Here is a 17,163-nt window from a genome sequence, read left to right on the forward strand (position 1 = left end):
AATTTATATTGGAAAAGCAGATAACTTGTCACACCCCTTGATATGTAACTTAAAAACAAATTGCTTAAACCTGCGTATTGCTTTGTTGTATAAAAATGACATTAAATAATACAATGTTACCATACAGCCTAATGCACCTTTCTTCGAGCAAAACAAGATTTTTCGAGGACTTCCGCATTATCATGTTTGGCCCCCCTGGGAAAAAGTTTGGAAACCCCTGCCATAGCTAGACGCATGACAGACAACAACTAATTGGGTTATTTTGTTAGTTTGTTGTATTGTTTCTTGAATAATGTCATTTAATCCCATTTGTCTTTTTTTTCAATTTCGAGTTTGCAGTTTTGTTGTTTATAAATGATATTTTAGATTATCAGTCCTCCAAACGAATATTATCCCGACTGGAATGTAGCAATCACAAATACCCTGGGAGATTCTTTGGAGCGAGTAAAGTGGAGATCAAAGGAAAACTTGGACGCTGTGTTTATTATGATGTACATCTATCATTTGTCAACAAAATATTACCTAATGTTGGAAGATGACGTAAAGAGTAATGTTGGTTACGATGAGGTGGTGGAACAAGTGAGTAAAAGCCATGAAAATAATGTGTTTAATAATTTGTTTTTTTTTGTTCAAACCTTGTAACCACGTCACGCTGTGCCGTGTCAGCAGGTGAGCACCATTTATTTTCCCCTGAAATTCACTTGCGAGTCCCTATGTAGCGACCGTGCCTAAAATGTTTTGTGATAGTGTCGCTTCATGGGTCTGTTCAGAAATGGGGTGCTGTTGTTATAATGTGTCACAATCAATGTGCGAGATCTTGCAATCAAAGGTTACTAGAGGACAATAACTGATGATAACCTATAGCATAAGAATTTTTCAACCAAAACAGCAGGCTCGATCAAAATACAAAGCAGCCCGTCGCGAGACCTCGCACATTGATTGTAACATACTTAGAATATTGTTGCAAACATTGTAACAACACAATCAATACAAAACACTTTACAAAACAGGGAATTACTCAATAAAACAATTTTCATTAGTCCATCGCTGCATGATCTACCAACGACAAAGTTTCTCAAAACAATAATTATCACGTTTATTGTGAAAGTTTCCACCGTCCTCAATGTCTTCAGTGCACCGGCGAGCAAGATGACCCATCTTCTTACATCGGAAACACTTCCTCTCCGGAGAGTCCTTGGCCAGATGACCTTCTCTGTGACAGTTGTAGTAAGCCTTTTCATCAAAACGGCAGCTCCTGGCTGTGTGTCCAATCTCCCCACATCGGTAGCAGTAGTTGTCACAGCAACGTCTGTTTTCCGAATGTCCGCCGTCAGCAACGCACTCCCTGGCGAAGTGTCCGCGTCTACCGCATTTATAGCAAACCCCAAATGGGCGTCGCCTGCCTCTTCTCCTCGGTTCTTCGCGCTCGTAGTATCCGTGATCGTGAGATCGTCGCTGATTATCTGCAGAACAATCTCGAGCAAAGTGACCATTCTTGCCACAAGAATAACAAGTAACTTCAGAATCTCTTTCATTAACATTTCTGATTATAAGATTAACTAAAGGGTTTTGTAAACATAACGCTTTCACAGTCCCCTTACAATACGGAGTTTCGATATATATTTTCGCTAACGGTCCTTGGATTGAAGTGTTATTTATCGACATCACATGGCCAGTTTTTCCAGTTAACTGACTGTCTTTTACTAAATCTCTCCTCACCATTATACCTGTAGAACCAGAATCACGTAAAACTTTTACCTTTTTGTTTCCAACTTTTCCAGTCACTATTGGCAGGTAATCTTCAGGTATTATTTTTTCGCAAGCATCTTTTTTTGTCTTCTTTACCGTTTTCTTCTCCAACTGATCATCGGCATCCGGTCTCTCCTCAAGCTGTGGTTCATGTATCATTATCGCACAACCGCCTCGATAAACGTTTGTGTTTTTTCCGTTCTTCCCAGACTGATTGGATAGGGAAAACGACTTGTCCTTGCATTACTTTGCTTCGTGTCCTTGCCTATTACAACGATTGCACCACTCCTCGATTCCTGATGATTTCTGTTAGTGTTCTTCCGGCAGTTAATTGCCTTATGACCTAAGTCATTACAATTAAAACAGCTTACTTCTCTTGGAACCCCACCTCCTTTAAAATTATTTGTTTGCTCCTCGTCATTATCGAATGACAACATCTCTTCGGTCGACAACTTCTCATCATGGGCAACTAAATACTGTTCCGCCACACTGGCTATGTCTTCTAGAGTCTTTGGACTTCTCTCCATTAAATAAACTGAAAGATCTTTTGAACATAAATCTGTGAATTGTTCCTTAACCATAAGGTTTGCCATTCCGTCCAATGATTGTTCGGCCCCCGAAAGTTCAAACCATTTTAACAAAAGGTTTCTTAAACTTTCAATAATTTGACCTTTGGCTTTCATGAAGTTCAGGCTTTGCCTCACGGAATCTTTGACGGCATCCATCATCATCATCATTACTTGCAGTGATGGGCATTATCGCCGATATTATATTATCGCCGATAATTAATTAATCGCCGATAAATTTTATTTCGGATCAACACTCAAGTGGAAGGACCATGAAAAGTAATATTTTTACTAACCGCCTAGTTAATGAAATTAAAATTAAAACCAGTTCTTCTTCAGTGCCTGAAATGTGTGTGCACAGGTCGTTGTCAGGGGAGGGGGCACGCCCCCCTGCAGCGACGGCCCTGACAACACAATAATTTTTAGAGTTACAAATTGCAATGCAATGAAATGCATGCAACAAGGCTCTTGTTGTTTTGCTGCAATCGGCAATCGTGAGTGAATTTTACAAAATGTAAGCGCACAGGCGGTACAGATTCTTTTGAAGCGAAGGGAAAGAAATTAGCAAGTGGTTTGTGAAAGTGTCGCAATACGAGACCGCTTTTACATCGGAAACATGGTCTTTCGCGGCACCTCACGATCAACTATTTTATTCTTGTGTTTTCTTTTTTCGTTGGAAGTGTTAGTTTTTAGTAATTGTCGTAAAAAAGTAAAATCTCTCTCTTTAAAACATGAAACTTACTGTTTTAAGCGCATTAAATCTTTAGATGAGTAGATTAACTAAAATTGCAAGAACTGGCCTTGAGACGTGCGGTTACGTCACAAACTCAGTTTAAAAGACAGAATTCACACACAATAACAACACAAGATCGGTTATAGACTGTAAGATCGATTTTTTTCTAGCTTGGCGATATAACTTTAATCCAAAAATAATAACCAAATGCGTAAGTGCCATTTAACTTAAAAAGTTAACCCATTTGTGCCGAAAGTGAAAGTACTTAAAAAAATTTTCGGAAAATTTAAATATAGCATACTTGTGACCTAAAAAACATATCACAATTATTTTTTTTTTAATTGTGTTTGTACTTTTTGAAAAAAAAGCCGTCCTACATATAAGACGCTAGGCAAATCCGTTATCAAATTTCACAAGTTTCTTGTGCGTAATGCTTAAGCGTTATTACATTTTACTTATCGCTCACAGTGATAAATGGGAAATGTCTTGTTCATGTCTTGTCATGTCATTATTGTCATCGAGCATTTTATTGAAATGAAAGTTCAAAAAATATGAAGATGAAAAGTAGCAAAGTAACACAACATCACTGAAACAATCGGATCTGGACAATCTGGACAGATCGCTCACTTACCGCCACCATTTGGTGTCACTGCGCAAGAAACTCACATTCCGCGCTGCGCTACTCAAGCGCCTGGCAGGCTCTAGCTGGGGGGCGAGGGCTGACACTTTGCGTATAGCAGCTTTAGCCCTTGTCTACTCTTCAGCAGAGTACTGTGCACCTGTTTGGTGCCGCAGTGCTCACTGCCATAACATCGACACTGCTATAAACAGCGCCCTGCTCTCCGGCTGCTCTCTAGTAGCCTTCCAGTGTAGTCCGGGAACATCGTGAATCTGGGGTGGTAAATAGATAGACCCTCGGCCCCAGACGCTCACACGACGACGACGACTGAAACAAGTCATTGCGGAATATGATATTGCTTGAAGCATTTGACATGCAGACCGACATCACATTTTTTACATCTTGTAGTAGTTTTTGCATGACAATAGGCGGCGCATCGAGTTGCGTGGTAAAATTATGCTAAATACAGTATAACCTTTCTCATCTACCTATGCGACATAGCCTACCTCAATCAAATATTTTTATTTCCACAAATACAGTGCCTATATTGTAATATTCTTATCTCAACAACTCAGCGTGGTGTTCACAAAGAAAGCAAAAAAAATTATCTGAAATTATCAGTAAATTACGATAATTATGTTTTTGTTCTTAAACAAACACGACTAATTTGACAAGCTTGATGGATTTCACAGTATGCACGTTTTTACTACCAATAACGCTTAAGATTACTGATAAATTTTCAAGCATTTTGCGTTTTTTGGAATTTTTTCAATTATTGCTGACTTTGCTGTAAACAGACCTGCAGAAAGCAAAATACAAAGTTTGGAATTTTTTATGGTATTTTCATTTGATTTAATTATTTTGCCTACTGCACGTAAGCGGCAGTGTAACTCAATTGATAAAAGCATCCAACTGGTATCTGAAGGTATAATTATAAGCACGGCGTTTACCTCAGTGGTTTGATTCTGGATCAAGAGGTTGAAGAGTCGTTACCTACTGCCACTGTTGCGATTCTATTTATGCATAACTTACAAAAACTTTTGTCCCTTTACACTACAGTATATTATGTTCGATTTTTCGTCATGTTGATGAAAACAGTTCGTGCTGCATGGGATGGGGCAGCGCTAATCAAGAAAAAAAAATTATCGTTATCGGACATTATCGGCGATAATTTTATCGTTTATCGTTATCGCTTAACTTTTTTTTGATTTATCGTTTATCCCCAGTAAACATTTTTCCTTGGCCCAACGTTGGCTGACGGTTGTTCGGGTTGGCTGAGGGTAGTGTAGTTTTGCCAACTTTGCCAACTTTTGAAATATTTTAATCGAAGATGCCTCCAAAGAATTGTTTAAGTTTGCTTCATGGTATTCCCTTTACAATTGTAATGGGACAATGAAAATACAAAAAAACTTAGAATTAGGAAGTCGGTCTTTCCAATGTTGGTGTGCAGTTGTACAGAACGTTGGGCCAACGTCATTATTTGCGGGCGAACTACGGTAACCCCTCAATTTTTTTACGTTATTGCTATAAGTAAAAAAAAAAATTGAAATGTTTTTCTAAATCATGCATCACTATGAGGATCACTAATTCTGAAAAAAAAACACTAATTTGCAAATTTAGCTGCAGTTTTTCAAGTTTGTTAGCAGCAGCTAGTTTTTTTAGTGTTCTACTATGGCTCTATATAACTATACTCTGCCTTCTTAAAAATGATCAGGGCGGTAGTTTCATCTCGCAATTTTTACGTGCTCCGTTCATTTTTGTTTTCGAAGTTTTCATTTTATTTTTAAAAAAATATGACAACACTGAGCTGAATAATTGGACCACAGTTTCCCGGACCATGTGTTCGTAGGCAAGCACTTTAACCATAGACATCTTATAACAACTAGACAGCGTTTCTCGCATCTCGATTGAAGAAATTAAAAAAAGGCATTCGCCATTGTTACTGTCTCAAATTTGCGTGAAAGCTGCGCTGTTACAGCCAATACCCATACAACAAAATCTGTCATTTTTACACTGATTCAACGTCTACAGACGTTTGTTAAGCGTTTTACGAACCAATTTAGCTTGTATTTGCTTGCAGGTTTTCTTACCAATGAGGTAAAACCTAATTTTTAAATAACATTTGGACACAGTTTTGACTAGTGTAAAAATATGATTATTGGAAACGGTGCATTCAAACACATGATCCGAGAGATTACTAAATATCTTGGAATAATATTTACTCTTTTTATCATCTGAATTGTATTTTCTTCGTTTTCTACATCCATATGCACAGCACGCCATATCTAAAGCATTGACAAACGCGAGTAATTGGTACACTATAAAAATGGCGAACGTCTGAACGAGCATTCTTCAAAAATCGCTAAAGAGAGATGACGATGCGCATGCGCAATCAGAAGCTACAATTGTCTGTGATGTGAATCGTAAAAAAACGCGCGAAAACCCAAATGGAGTTGGACGACATTTGCATTTGCATTTGCTGACATTTGCATTAGCTTTATAGCTGGCAGCGTAGTGCAGGAAAAGTTGAATGACTTTTTAGTATGGGTAGCTTGAAGAACATTAAAACTGACTACAGGAACTGTTTAAAGTGAGAAAGTTTAGTTGGTTTGCTACACACCCAAGGTATGAAGTCAGCTGTCAAACTGGGTTTAAGGGATCGAGCTAAATTGTTGAAGTTGGCAAGGGCTCATGAAGAGTTCAGCTACAGATGCTGAAGCACATGAACTTATCAACTAATTGCTAGTCGAATTAGCTCTCATGAATAAGTCGATAGTCGTGCACAGTTTATGTCATTTTTAGCATGTGATAAGCATTAGTAAATCTTCACTGTATCCCTGTAATGTTAAGCATCGCTGTAATTTAACATACTGTACTGCTTTTTGCTGTGAGACTTAGCCCACTAATGCAATAAAGTCATGTAGAATGGTTTTTGCTAGTGTTGTTGTTTAAACCGCTTAACTCTTGCTTTTTGTTTCAGAACGTGAAACTGAATGTAATAATGATTTAGGGAATTTTTAGACGTAGCTTTGGAGACTTTCAGGTTTTCATTTATGAGAGCACTGCCCACACCATGAATTCTGGGGGTTTTTTTTCGGTCATTGACCGATTTTTTAGCAAAATGTCCGAAAAAAATATACCGTAGTCAATTCGGTCAAAATGTCCGAAAAAATATATAGTCAATTGACTATATATGACCAAAAATGACCGAAATAAATAAAATTGACCGAATTTTTTCAAGTCATTTCGGACAAATGACCGAAAAGTCTCAGCGAAATAAAACCCCAGGTACATGAATGATCATCATGAAACTCAGGTAAGGTTTGTTTCAGTTCTAGTACTCAGTATACTCAGGTCTATTCTTCAAGGTAAACTATTTAATACCTTTTACGGCAATTACGCGACCTGTTTATTGGTTTTGAAGTAACATTTGTAGAAGTAGCCTACTCGATTTTTTCAAAAAGTGGTATCATCACTTTCAAGTGGCATAAAAATGACTATTATGTCAACGAGAAGTGCTTTTATCAGGATTCAAGTGTTGCTACTATCACCGCATTATGTTGTTAATTTTATAATCGACTTGAATAACATGTCAAGTAGCAGCCACTTTATTCTTTGTTGTTTTAAGAAAACCTCTGAAACGTCAATCGCGTCTTCGTGCTGATAGAATTATTACGTTACTTTTACAGACATAAAGCTTGTGTTTACTTAAATCTATATATCTCTTTCCACGGAGTTGGTGATCTATCGACTTGTACGAAAACAATTTACATTTTTAGCAATTCCTTATTCTTCCCGAAAAACAAGTTAAATAATTGCTGTCAAGTTTTTAGACGAGAAACTGAAGCTTGCAAGGATTGTGACTCATGAAACGGCACCAGAATATCTGTAGTGTGTTGTTTTAAAATGCTATTTTTAATTTCTATTGCTCTAAAAAACAATTTATGTCATCTTGTGGGCTGAAAATTAATCGTTGTTTTTCATCATCCATTTAAACGTTGGCATAGCACGGCCAACGGTAATTCAACGTCTAAATGCTGTGTGTCTGTATGTGACTATAAATACTGGCTAAGCGCGTTATTTCTTTGAAGCCTTTCGCCGCATCTTGAAAGATGTTTTATCAACGTTGGCGAACGATTGTTATCTGCTTGCTTGCTTCAACCAAGGCATATTACTGAAGCTATTTTTTCTTATTGTTGTCTTTATATAGCGCATCTTCTTTGTGTTTTGCAATATCAGCATAAAAGGCTTAGCAAAGCGAACGTTTAGAGCATAGACCAGAAATTCCGTTGAGTTTTGTATTAGCTGCATTTGGTAAAACGAGATGTTTAAATCTTAACTCTTAAGCATAAATTGAGAAACTTTATGTGAAATATTTCTTGACCATTTACTAATTGTACATTTTGTATTCTATTTGAATAAGATGCACTAGTAGAATCAATTGCTGTATGACTGTTACGACTATTATTATTTGGATTATTACTTGTACGGATTATCACTTCAAGCCCTGATTGCTGTCTCGGTGAGTCTGAACTATAATCACCAGCTCTATCTAGAATTGAAGTAGCCTATATCTGCCCACTAAGTTTGTTAAACGACCTTGCGACCTGCAACCTTGTGGCTGGACCTTCGACCTGCAACTTGTGATCTTGTGACCTTGTGATCTTCTGACTTGTAATCTTGCAACCTATCTGCCACAATAAACTAACAGAACTCAAGACCGCGTTCAGATTCAATTTACTTGGCTTGTTTTTCTGTCTGTTGTAGGCGCATAACCGTATTAACTGAGCGACGCATATAATAATCCAATCCACTGTTTGGCGCCAGTGAGAAAGATATTCTTTAACGTAGAATTCGCGTCAAAATTCTACATTATGTATATACCACGAGTTTTTTGCAGATTGTTTTATGAAGTAGATTGCGCAGCATCGGATGCAACCTAATTCGTACCATGAACAATTCGTACCGTCAGTTCATACCTTGCAAAGATAGAGAAAAAAATTAAAAAAAGCCGAAGTCGCTGATCACAGTTTCTGCAAACATTTTAAAAATTTTCCACAAACAAACAAAAACTCTTTGGATCATTAAAGAAATTTTTAAATGTTTGCGGAAACTCCGATCAAGCCTAACCCTTTTAAAATGTTTGCGGAAACTGCGATCAGCGACTTCGGCAAACTCTTAGGATCATTACCGGAAACTTTAAAATGTTTGCATTACCGGAAATTTTAAAATGTTTGCGGAAAAACGGAAACTGCGATCAGCAATGTTCTATTTTTTTCTCTCGATCTTTTCAGTTTGTTTGTTTGCGGATACCGATGTCTAGCTAATCGATACCCTAATCCTTTTAAAATGTTTGCGAAAACTACGATCAGCGACTACAGCTTTTTTAATTTTTTCTCTTGATCTTTTCAAGGTAACTGACGGTGCGAATTGTTCATGGTACGAATTAGGTTGCACCCCGCAGCATTCACTAGGTTCTGCTGAATGGAGAGTTGTCCTTTCAATGTGTTGCTCAAGAACACATCCCGAGAGTCGAATCAGCGCCGCTTGGTCTTAGTCGGGTGCTTTAACTACTGAGCAAATGGGGCGGACAGATTTTTGTGGTCATGTCATCTTTTCATTGACATACTGGGGTATTGTAAAAGTGTTCACTTATCTTCAAACAATTCTGACAGAGCAACGTCAAATGAACAAACGGTTCTGTGAAATCAAAATTATGCTGAGAGAGAAGGGAGGGATTATCCCAGATAAATTCCTAGAATTGGCTCCGATTCCTGAGGATGTTCCTCTTTCTGCTACAACCATAGCCAACCATAGCGGAATTAAAAACCGTAAACAGCATGCTGGAGAATGAGGAGACCTATCAGATTGTGGTTAGTGAACACGATATGTTCTTAGTTCTTACTGCGCATTACCTATCTAAAGTCACCCACATTTTTGGTAAGGTAATACATGAGTTTTATGTGTGGGGAGTTAATTCTTCTATTTAGCCTAAAATGAGTTTAAACTTGAATGAATGAATTCTAAACCATTTAATGTCTGCCTCAACAGGCTAATTGCACAATTCAACGCACATAACCACATGGTACACACCAATTTACAAAAAATTCATGCTATTGTACGCTGGTGGCCTGGTACGCACCGCGACTGTTTGATGGGACTGCTTTCTATGCTGTTTTAACGATCTCGGCTTATGCATTTCAACATCCATCTGTTCTATTGCAGTTCAAACAACTGAGTCGTATAGGGGGAAGAAGCCTATACGACACGGTTAATCGATTGATGCCTCAGGTGATGTTAAACGAAGTCGCAAGTTACGTCTCGCGGACCGGGAAGGGGAAAAATAAATTAAGTGGAGAGAAAAAGTTTTCTTTTAATTCCATGCAAAACTTAAAGAACATGGTCGTAGGTAAGTAGTTTGTTTAAGTTTTGTATTCACCTTTTGTTGGTATGATATCGTCTCCAGAAAGAATACTTACTGTTCATGATTAATTTTCAATGAAATAACAACCTTGGATATAACATAAGTTTTGCAGCATCTGAAGTTTACCTTTTTCGTAATCTTTTTTGTCAATTTGCTGTTTACTATCCCTGATTAATGCCTCAGTCTAGATCCAATTGAAAAACACCTGCTGTTTACTCGTGTGCAATAAAAAAGATGAGATTAGAAAGTTGATCTGGCCGATTTCGCAAGGAAGGGTGGCCTTCTCTGCGAAAAGGTCGGGAAGGCCAACCTTCCTGGGTTCGGCGGCTATGCTTATGGTGATGTCCTCACTTTTATTTTCATTCCAGCTCTCCTGATGATCGTGCCACGCACGTGAAACAGACTGTAGAGCAACGTTCTTAACCTTTTCTGACTCGTTACCCCACTTAAGCAATTAAGCATGTTGGGCATCTTAAATCTATTATTTGTCTATTATATCCCATAACCTTGTCCATTTGCCTTGCAAGCAGTTCAAGGCGTTTATGTCAGAGAAAAAGTCGCACTAATAAGCAACCTTCGACAAGAACACGTTGTTCTGCATCTTCTCGTGAAGACTTCCAAACAGCAGCATAAAATTAATTCCATTCGTACCAATTTTATTAGCCTTTGGCAATCAATTGAATGGAATAGCCAAAGCCAAACCCAACAATGATTTAAGTTTGATTAAAAATTGGTAATAATTTGCACTGTCCTGCTCATTGCCCTCTGGAAGACCTCAAACTTCCCCAGATTGAGTAATTACCCACAGGTTAAGAGCCGCTGGCCACTGCTGTAGATGATTGTGTAAAAATAAAAATCGATGTAACATTATTTGTTTACAAAACTGCTTTACTTATAGATGTTGTCCAGAGCAATACGAAATCATGCACTCTACAAGAAATTGACCACAAACTGGGCGACTGGTTTAAGACGTGGAAAGACCGCGATGGGGGCCGGTTAAACGTCTTGCTACAAGAAGTACTGCGGGTATGTTCATTTGTTCTCTCCGTCACTGACAAATCGTTACTATTCTCTCAATAAGGGCAATAAAAGCATTTTTATTTACTAAACCAGTGATTAGTTTATTACTGGAGCAGAACTTCAAGAAATATGCACACATTTTAAGACTTGACTTCGAAAATCTATCAAACGATAACAATAATTATTTGCACTGGTTAGAGAAGGCAAACCGCATTAACACGATTAACGAATGTGCATTAATGTTAGAGGTTGATAGAACATAACGGTATACCCATTCCCCACCCCATCGTATAGGCTACGAATTACAGAATTAGAACATACTGAGGAATGTTAGGATGTATTAAAAAAATGCTTGTTGTAAAATAACCGGGTGTTGCATACACATATCCATGGGATATGTAGCAATTAGAGTCTGTTCTTTCACGTGCTGTAAACACGATCTAATTTGCACTGTACAGTATATTTTCTTTACATATGTTGCATATTGTTTTATAGGTACTTGCATTTGAGGCCGCCACAGATCACGTTGTTACATCCAGGCGCAGTCTTCTGATGAGGCATGAAGTACCTCAGTCCACTGTGTTTTTAGACTTTTATGCATGTCTTGTCGTAGCTGTGAATTCTGCATGGGTGGTGCATTTTACCATTCGAATAAATGTATTTTTCAACAACTTTACGTTTGTTTACATCATTGACTTAAATTTGCTCAGTATAAGAAGATGGTCATCGTATTGGCATATGGATCATCAGGACAGTGTCAACTTGAAATTGCAGGTTAAGTTTAACCAACGTTGCTCAACTACAACGATTAGTACAAAATATATATGGCCAACTGCGACGAAAGGTGCAAAGTGCGTTTGACCAGCGTAGGTACCAACGATGAACTACGTTGGCAGTAGAGTTGGGATTACGTAGGCCCAAAGATTTTAAAATAAGTCGGCTCAACTGCGACGAATGGTGCAAAATACGTTGGGCCATCGTAGGGTACCAACGATGAACTACGTTGGGTGTAGAGTTGGGATAACGATGGCCCAAAGATTTTAAAATAAGTCGGCTCAACTGCGATGAATGGTGCAAAATACGTTGGGCCATCGTAGGGTACCAACGATGAACTACGTTGGGTGTAGAGTTGGGATAACGTTGGCCCAAACATTTTAAAGAAGTTGTCCCAACTGCGACGAATGGTGCAAGATACGTTGGGTCAACTTCAGCCACAACGTAGTGCCAACGGAGGAGCATTATTTTACCAACTGTCACACTACGTTGGGCCGAAGTACAATGTTTGCTGGGTCGTTATCGCTTTAGGCATTTTTCGTTTATCGATTATCGTTATCGCTTAACTGAAAAATGAGTTATCGCGCCCAACACTGATTACGTGCCGTCTCCAATCCGAAGGTTGGCTGTCATTTTCTTCCACAAGTCACGTTCTTCCGCTACTCTTTTTGCTTGTCCAATGCTTGACAAATCAGCCCACTGTATAGCGTCATCTCCCCCATGTTCGTCTCCTTCTTCCACTGCACCTCTTTCCTTCCACCATACCTTCAATAACCAATTGATGTAGCTGTCCTGCCGATCCTCTCAAAATATGTCCCGCAAATTTCATCTTTTGTTTTGCTAAGTCGTTTGCACATCTATCTTGCACTCCAATTCTTTTCCTAATTGCTTCGTTTGTTATGTGTTTTTTATATGATATTTTTAATATTCTTCAGTAGCACCAGAGTTGAAAAACATTAATTTTTTTGTGAGTTTCTTTGCTGTAGGTCCAACTTTCACTTCCATATGACATGACTGGTTTGATGTAACAAGATAGAAGTCTCAGTTTTAATTGTAAATTTATTTCTCCTCTTAAAAATTCTATGCATTTCCAAAATGACGCTTTTGCTTGACCGATTCTTCTTTTTACATCATTGGTGCATCTTCCATCTTGTGTTATTGTAACGTTTCAACAAAGCTAACTTCAATTTGTCGTAGTCCATCGCATCTTTTTGTGAAAGTCTTGAATATACATCAAGGGCTTGCCCTGACAACAACATGCTTAATTGCTTAATTGAGTAGCCCACGCTGTCTTCTCCAATTTGTCTATTGTAGCATATCGTTCAAATCTTAACAAATAACTATCTAAACCATCTTTTTCCTCAACAAATGATGGCAAATCTGGACGTCTAACTTGCACCACAATAACATCTCGAACATTATCGTTAGTATAATCAGATCGCTCACCAATGTCCAGTTTTTGTCTTTCTAAATCAAATCTTAACTTTTCCAATTCATATTGCGCTCTTCTTTCTTCAGCTTCTGATTTACGCTGCACCCGTTTCTCTTCAGCTTCGAGCTGTGCCAGTTTCTCTTCAGCTTCTGCTTCGCGTTGTGCCCGCTTCTCTTCAGCTTCAAGTTGTGCTCGTTTCTCCTCAGCTTCTGCTTTGCGTTGTGCTCATTTCTCTTCGGCTTCACGCTCTGCTCTCTTCTCTTCAGCTTCAAGTTCTGCTTTCCTTATTTCACGAGCAGCTCTTCTTTCTTCTCTTTCGTCAGCTTCTTGCTGAGCTTTTTGGTCCATTACCTTATGATACCCTTCCATCACAAACTAGTAGTAGTAGTAGTAGGCATCCTTCCATCTTTTCAGATGATAGTAGCACTCTGTGTATGGCAGCTTCTCATGTGGCTCTGAAGTCCAATCCTGGCGTGGCAGTCTTGTCCACAGTTTGGACATATGAAATCAGAGGAGTTTTGAGGCTGCTGTCTCTCTTTTCTTCTTTGTCTTCTTTGCTCTAGTTGCTTCCTCCGTCCAATTATCTTGTTCCTCCGTCTGCTTTCTCCGTCCAATTATCTTTCCTCAGTCCATTATCTTGTGATACTCTTCCATCACAAACTGAGACCTCTCATTTCCACTCAGCCCCATTTGTTCAGCTATGCTCCGTAAGTTTTCGATCATCTCATTTTTGACAGTATCCGCCATTTTGACAGCTTGTTGTTGATTTATTGTTCCTTCGGTTGTTCTTCGATTTCTTCGTTTGTAATCGTTTCCTGGACGAGCCCCCAGAATGTCACAATTTCTTTCTATCTCTTACCAGGAAAGAGACTTGGAAAGGTTCAATGACGTAGTTTAATGGGATATTATCGAAAGGCAGTCAATTAAATGTGGAATAATATTTCTACTGGTGAAATGATAATGAAAATTCTTGAAGGACTTTACGAACGGCTTCTCAAATAACTCTAACTTCGAACACAATTTATATCAGCACCAATTCTCATCTACTTGTATTCAATTACTTCAACTCTCAATCAACAATAATCTCTGCACCTTTTACCAATCCACAACTCATAACACAACTCTCATAATAAACTCATAATAATAATCCATCAATTCACACAATTCACTAAACAAGCAAGTTTAAAGAAGCTCTAGATCTGCACGTAGCAGTAGAATGATCTGGAAAACACGTTACATAATAGAGATCTCGCAATCAACGGTTAGTAGAGGACAATAACCGATGATAATCTATAGCAGGGGCGTGCAACCTGCGGCCCGCGGAACCAAAATATGTGGCCGCGGCGTGCTTTGGTTTTTGGCCCGCACCACAAAATATTCAGTTTCAGGCTTTTGGTCTGCAGCAAGCTTTTTGTCTGCGTGCTACCACGCCATGAGAAATCACTAATTCTGTTTAATGGATCGTCGCTCATACTTTGAAATTGCTTCAGTGCATCGTTGCAACTCCATATTTTGCTCTAACAAGTGGAGTCGCTTATTTCTTTTTAATGTCCGCCTTTTTCACCTTTTACTCACTCCATGACGTATTTTGTTGATTTAAGTTGAGTTTTTTTCTTTATTAAGCAACAATCATATCTTTACACCTTCGTTATTGGTAATTTTACACTTGCTTAAACCTCATTGTTTAAAAAAAACTTTAGTAAAATTCAAGCAGCGATGGCAACTTCTGCAAATTTCACAGCAAAAAAAAGAAAGGTAGAGGAAGTGAAGAGAATTTTCCAAGAAAGATGGACCTTGGAATACTTTTTTGTTAAAAATTCGGATGACAAACCCATGTGTCTTATTTGCAATAAAATTGTTAGTGCTACGAAAGAGTACAATGTTAAACGACACTACGAGACAAACCATTCTGGGTCTTCTTACGGAAAGCTGGATGGAGATGATAGAAAACAGAAAGTGACGCAAATGCAGAAACACTTACAGTAAATAGCCAGCGTTTTATGTTTCAAAGCATGCGTAGTGACAGTGAAAAGGTAGTAAGAAGTAGTTTTTTGATTGCACAAAGAATAGCCCAAAAAATGAAACCGTATTCTGAAGGTGATTTCGTTAAGAAATGCCTGATTGATGTCGCACAAAAAATTTGCCCAAAAATGGTGCCTGAGTTCCAGAAAATAAGTCTGTCGCGAAGGACAGTGGCAAGGCGTATTGACGAACTTGCTGATGACATTTGCGTTACTCTTAAGGACAGAGTGAAAACTTTTGTTTCATGGAGCTTTGCAACTGATGAAAGTATACGGATCTGAAGGATACGGCACAATTGGCTATATTTGTGAAAGGTGTGGACAGGGAGTTGAATGAAACGGAAGAACGTTTGTCACTGAAGTCTATAAAAGGCACTACCACTGGTGCTGATATAGCTAGGGAAGTTTTTAATGCTTTTGAAACTTTCGGAATGGACCTGACTACCTTATGCGGAGTTGCAACAGATGGTGCTCGAGCCATGTCCGGACATGGTATTGGATTAGTAGGCCTCTTGAAGTCTGCTTTACGAGAAAAAGAAATCAGTGATGGTATTGCAATTTTCCACTGTATCATTCACCAGGAAAATCTGTGCGCAAAGACGTTGAAATTTAAACAAGTTCTTGGTCCGGTCACTAACGCAGTAAATTTTATTCGAGCGCGTGGACTTAATCATCGCCAGTTCCAAAACTTTTTGGATGATTTTAACTCTGAGCATCAAGACCCGTTGTACTTTATCGAAGTGCGTTGGTTGAGCAAGGGTCGCATGCTCAGACGGTTTTATGATCTGAGAAAAGAAGTAATACATTTTTTGAAAACAAAAGGGCAACCTGTACATCAAATGGAAAACGAAAGTTGGTTGTGTGATCTAGCTTTCTTGGTTGATATAACTACACACCTGAATGACCTCAACACGAAGCTGCAGCAAAATGGCCAGTATGCAAATGACATGTATGGGCACATAAAAGCGTTTCAGAACAAGTTAAAACTTTGGAAAGCTCACTTACAAAAAGGAGATCTAAGCCACTTTCAATCTCTTAAAGAAACTGGACTGCTTGCTGAGAAGAAGACAGAATTCGCAGACCAACTTCAAAATCTATTGAGTGAATTTTTGAATCGCTTCAAAGACTTCAAATCCCACGAACATTTGTTTGAAATATTTTCCTCGCCATTTCAAACAGAAGTTGACAAAGCACCAAATGATATTCAAATGGAACTGATTGAACTCCAAGCGAGAACTGACTTAAAGGCAAAGTACTTGGAAATGAGTCTGGGCAATTTTTACCGCAAACGTCTCGATCAAGATAAGTTTCCACAGCTGAGAAAATTTGTCTCTTCAAAGATGGCATTGTTCGGTTCAACGTACGTGTGTGAACAATTTTTTTCTAAACTGGGGTTTATGAAATCCCCTCATCGCTCAGGACTGACTAATGTACACCTGGAAAATGGACTTCGGGTTGCCAGCACTTCAATTCAAGTAAACCTGGATAAGGTGGTTGGGAAAGCAAGCCAGCTTCAAAGCTCTCATTAAAGTGATTTTAAAAACTTTACCGCTGATTCGCAATAAACTAAAAACGAAACTGTTTTCTTTTCGTGGTGTTCACTAACAGGTAGTCGATAAGATATGCAAGTGGCCCGTGGTCTAATACGAATACACATATTTGGCCCGGCAGTATGAAAGGTTGCACACCCCTGATCTATAGCATAAAAATTTTACAATCAAAACAGCACGCTCGATCAAGATACAAAGCAGCCAGTCGCGAGACCTCGTACATTGATTGTGACAGGTGTGAAAGCATTACAATTGGAGAAGAATCGGCCAACAGA

At 38.6% G+C, this 17,163-nt stretch overlaps 1 protein-coding gene across 1 annotated transcript in view; it reads left to right on the forward strand.

Annotated features, from left to right (window-relative positions):
• The first annotated feature begins 483 nt into the window (after positions 1–483).
• LOC145768136 (alpha-1,3-mannosyl-glycoprotein 4-beta-N-acetylglucosaminyltransferase-like protein MGAT4D) overlaps positions 484–17,163 on the forward strand; it is a 31,728-nt gene continuing 15,048 nt past the window's right edge. The window contains exon 1 of the mRNA XM_082579609.1: positions 484–579. Within this exon, the coding sequence (XP_082435735.1) occupies positions 487–579 (93 nt within the window). The 5' untranslated portion in view covers positions 484–486. The remainder of the gene's footprint in view (positions 580–17,163) is intronic.

This window comes from Aplidium turbinatum, chromosome 4 (assembly GCF_918807975.1).
Source record: "Aplidium turbinatum chromosome 4, kaAplTurb1.1, whole genome shotgun sequence".
In the NCBI taxonomy this organism is placed as follows: Eukaryota; Metazoa; Chordata; class Ascidiacea; order Aplousobranchia; family Polyclinidae; genus Aplidium; species Aplidium turbinatum.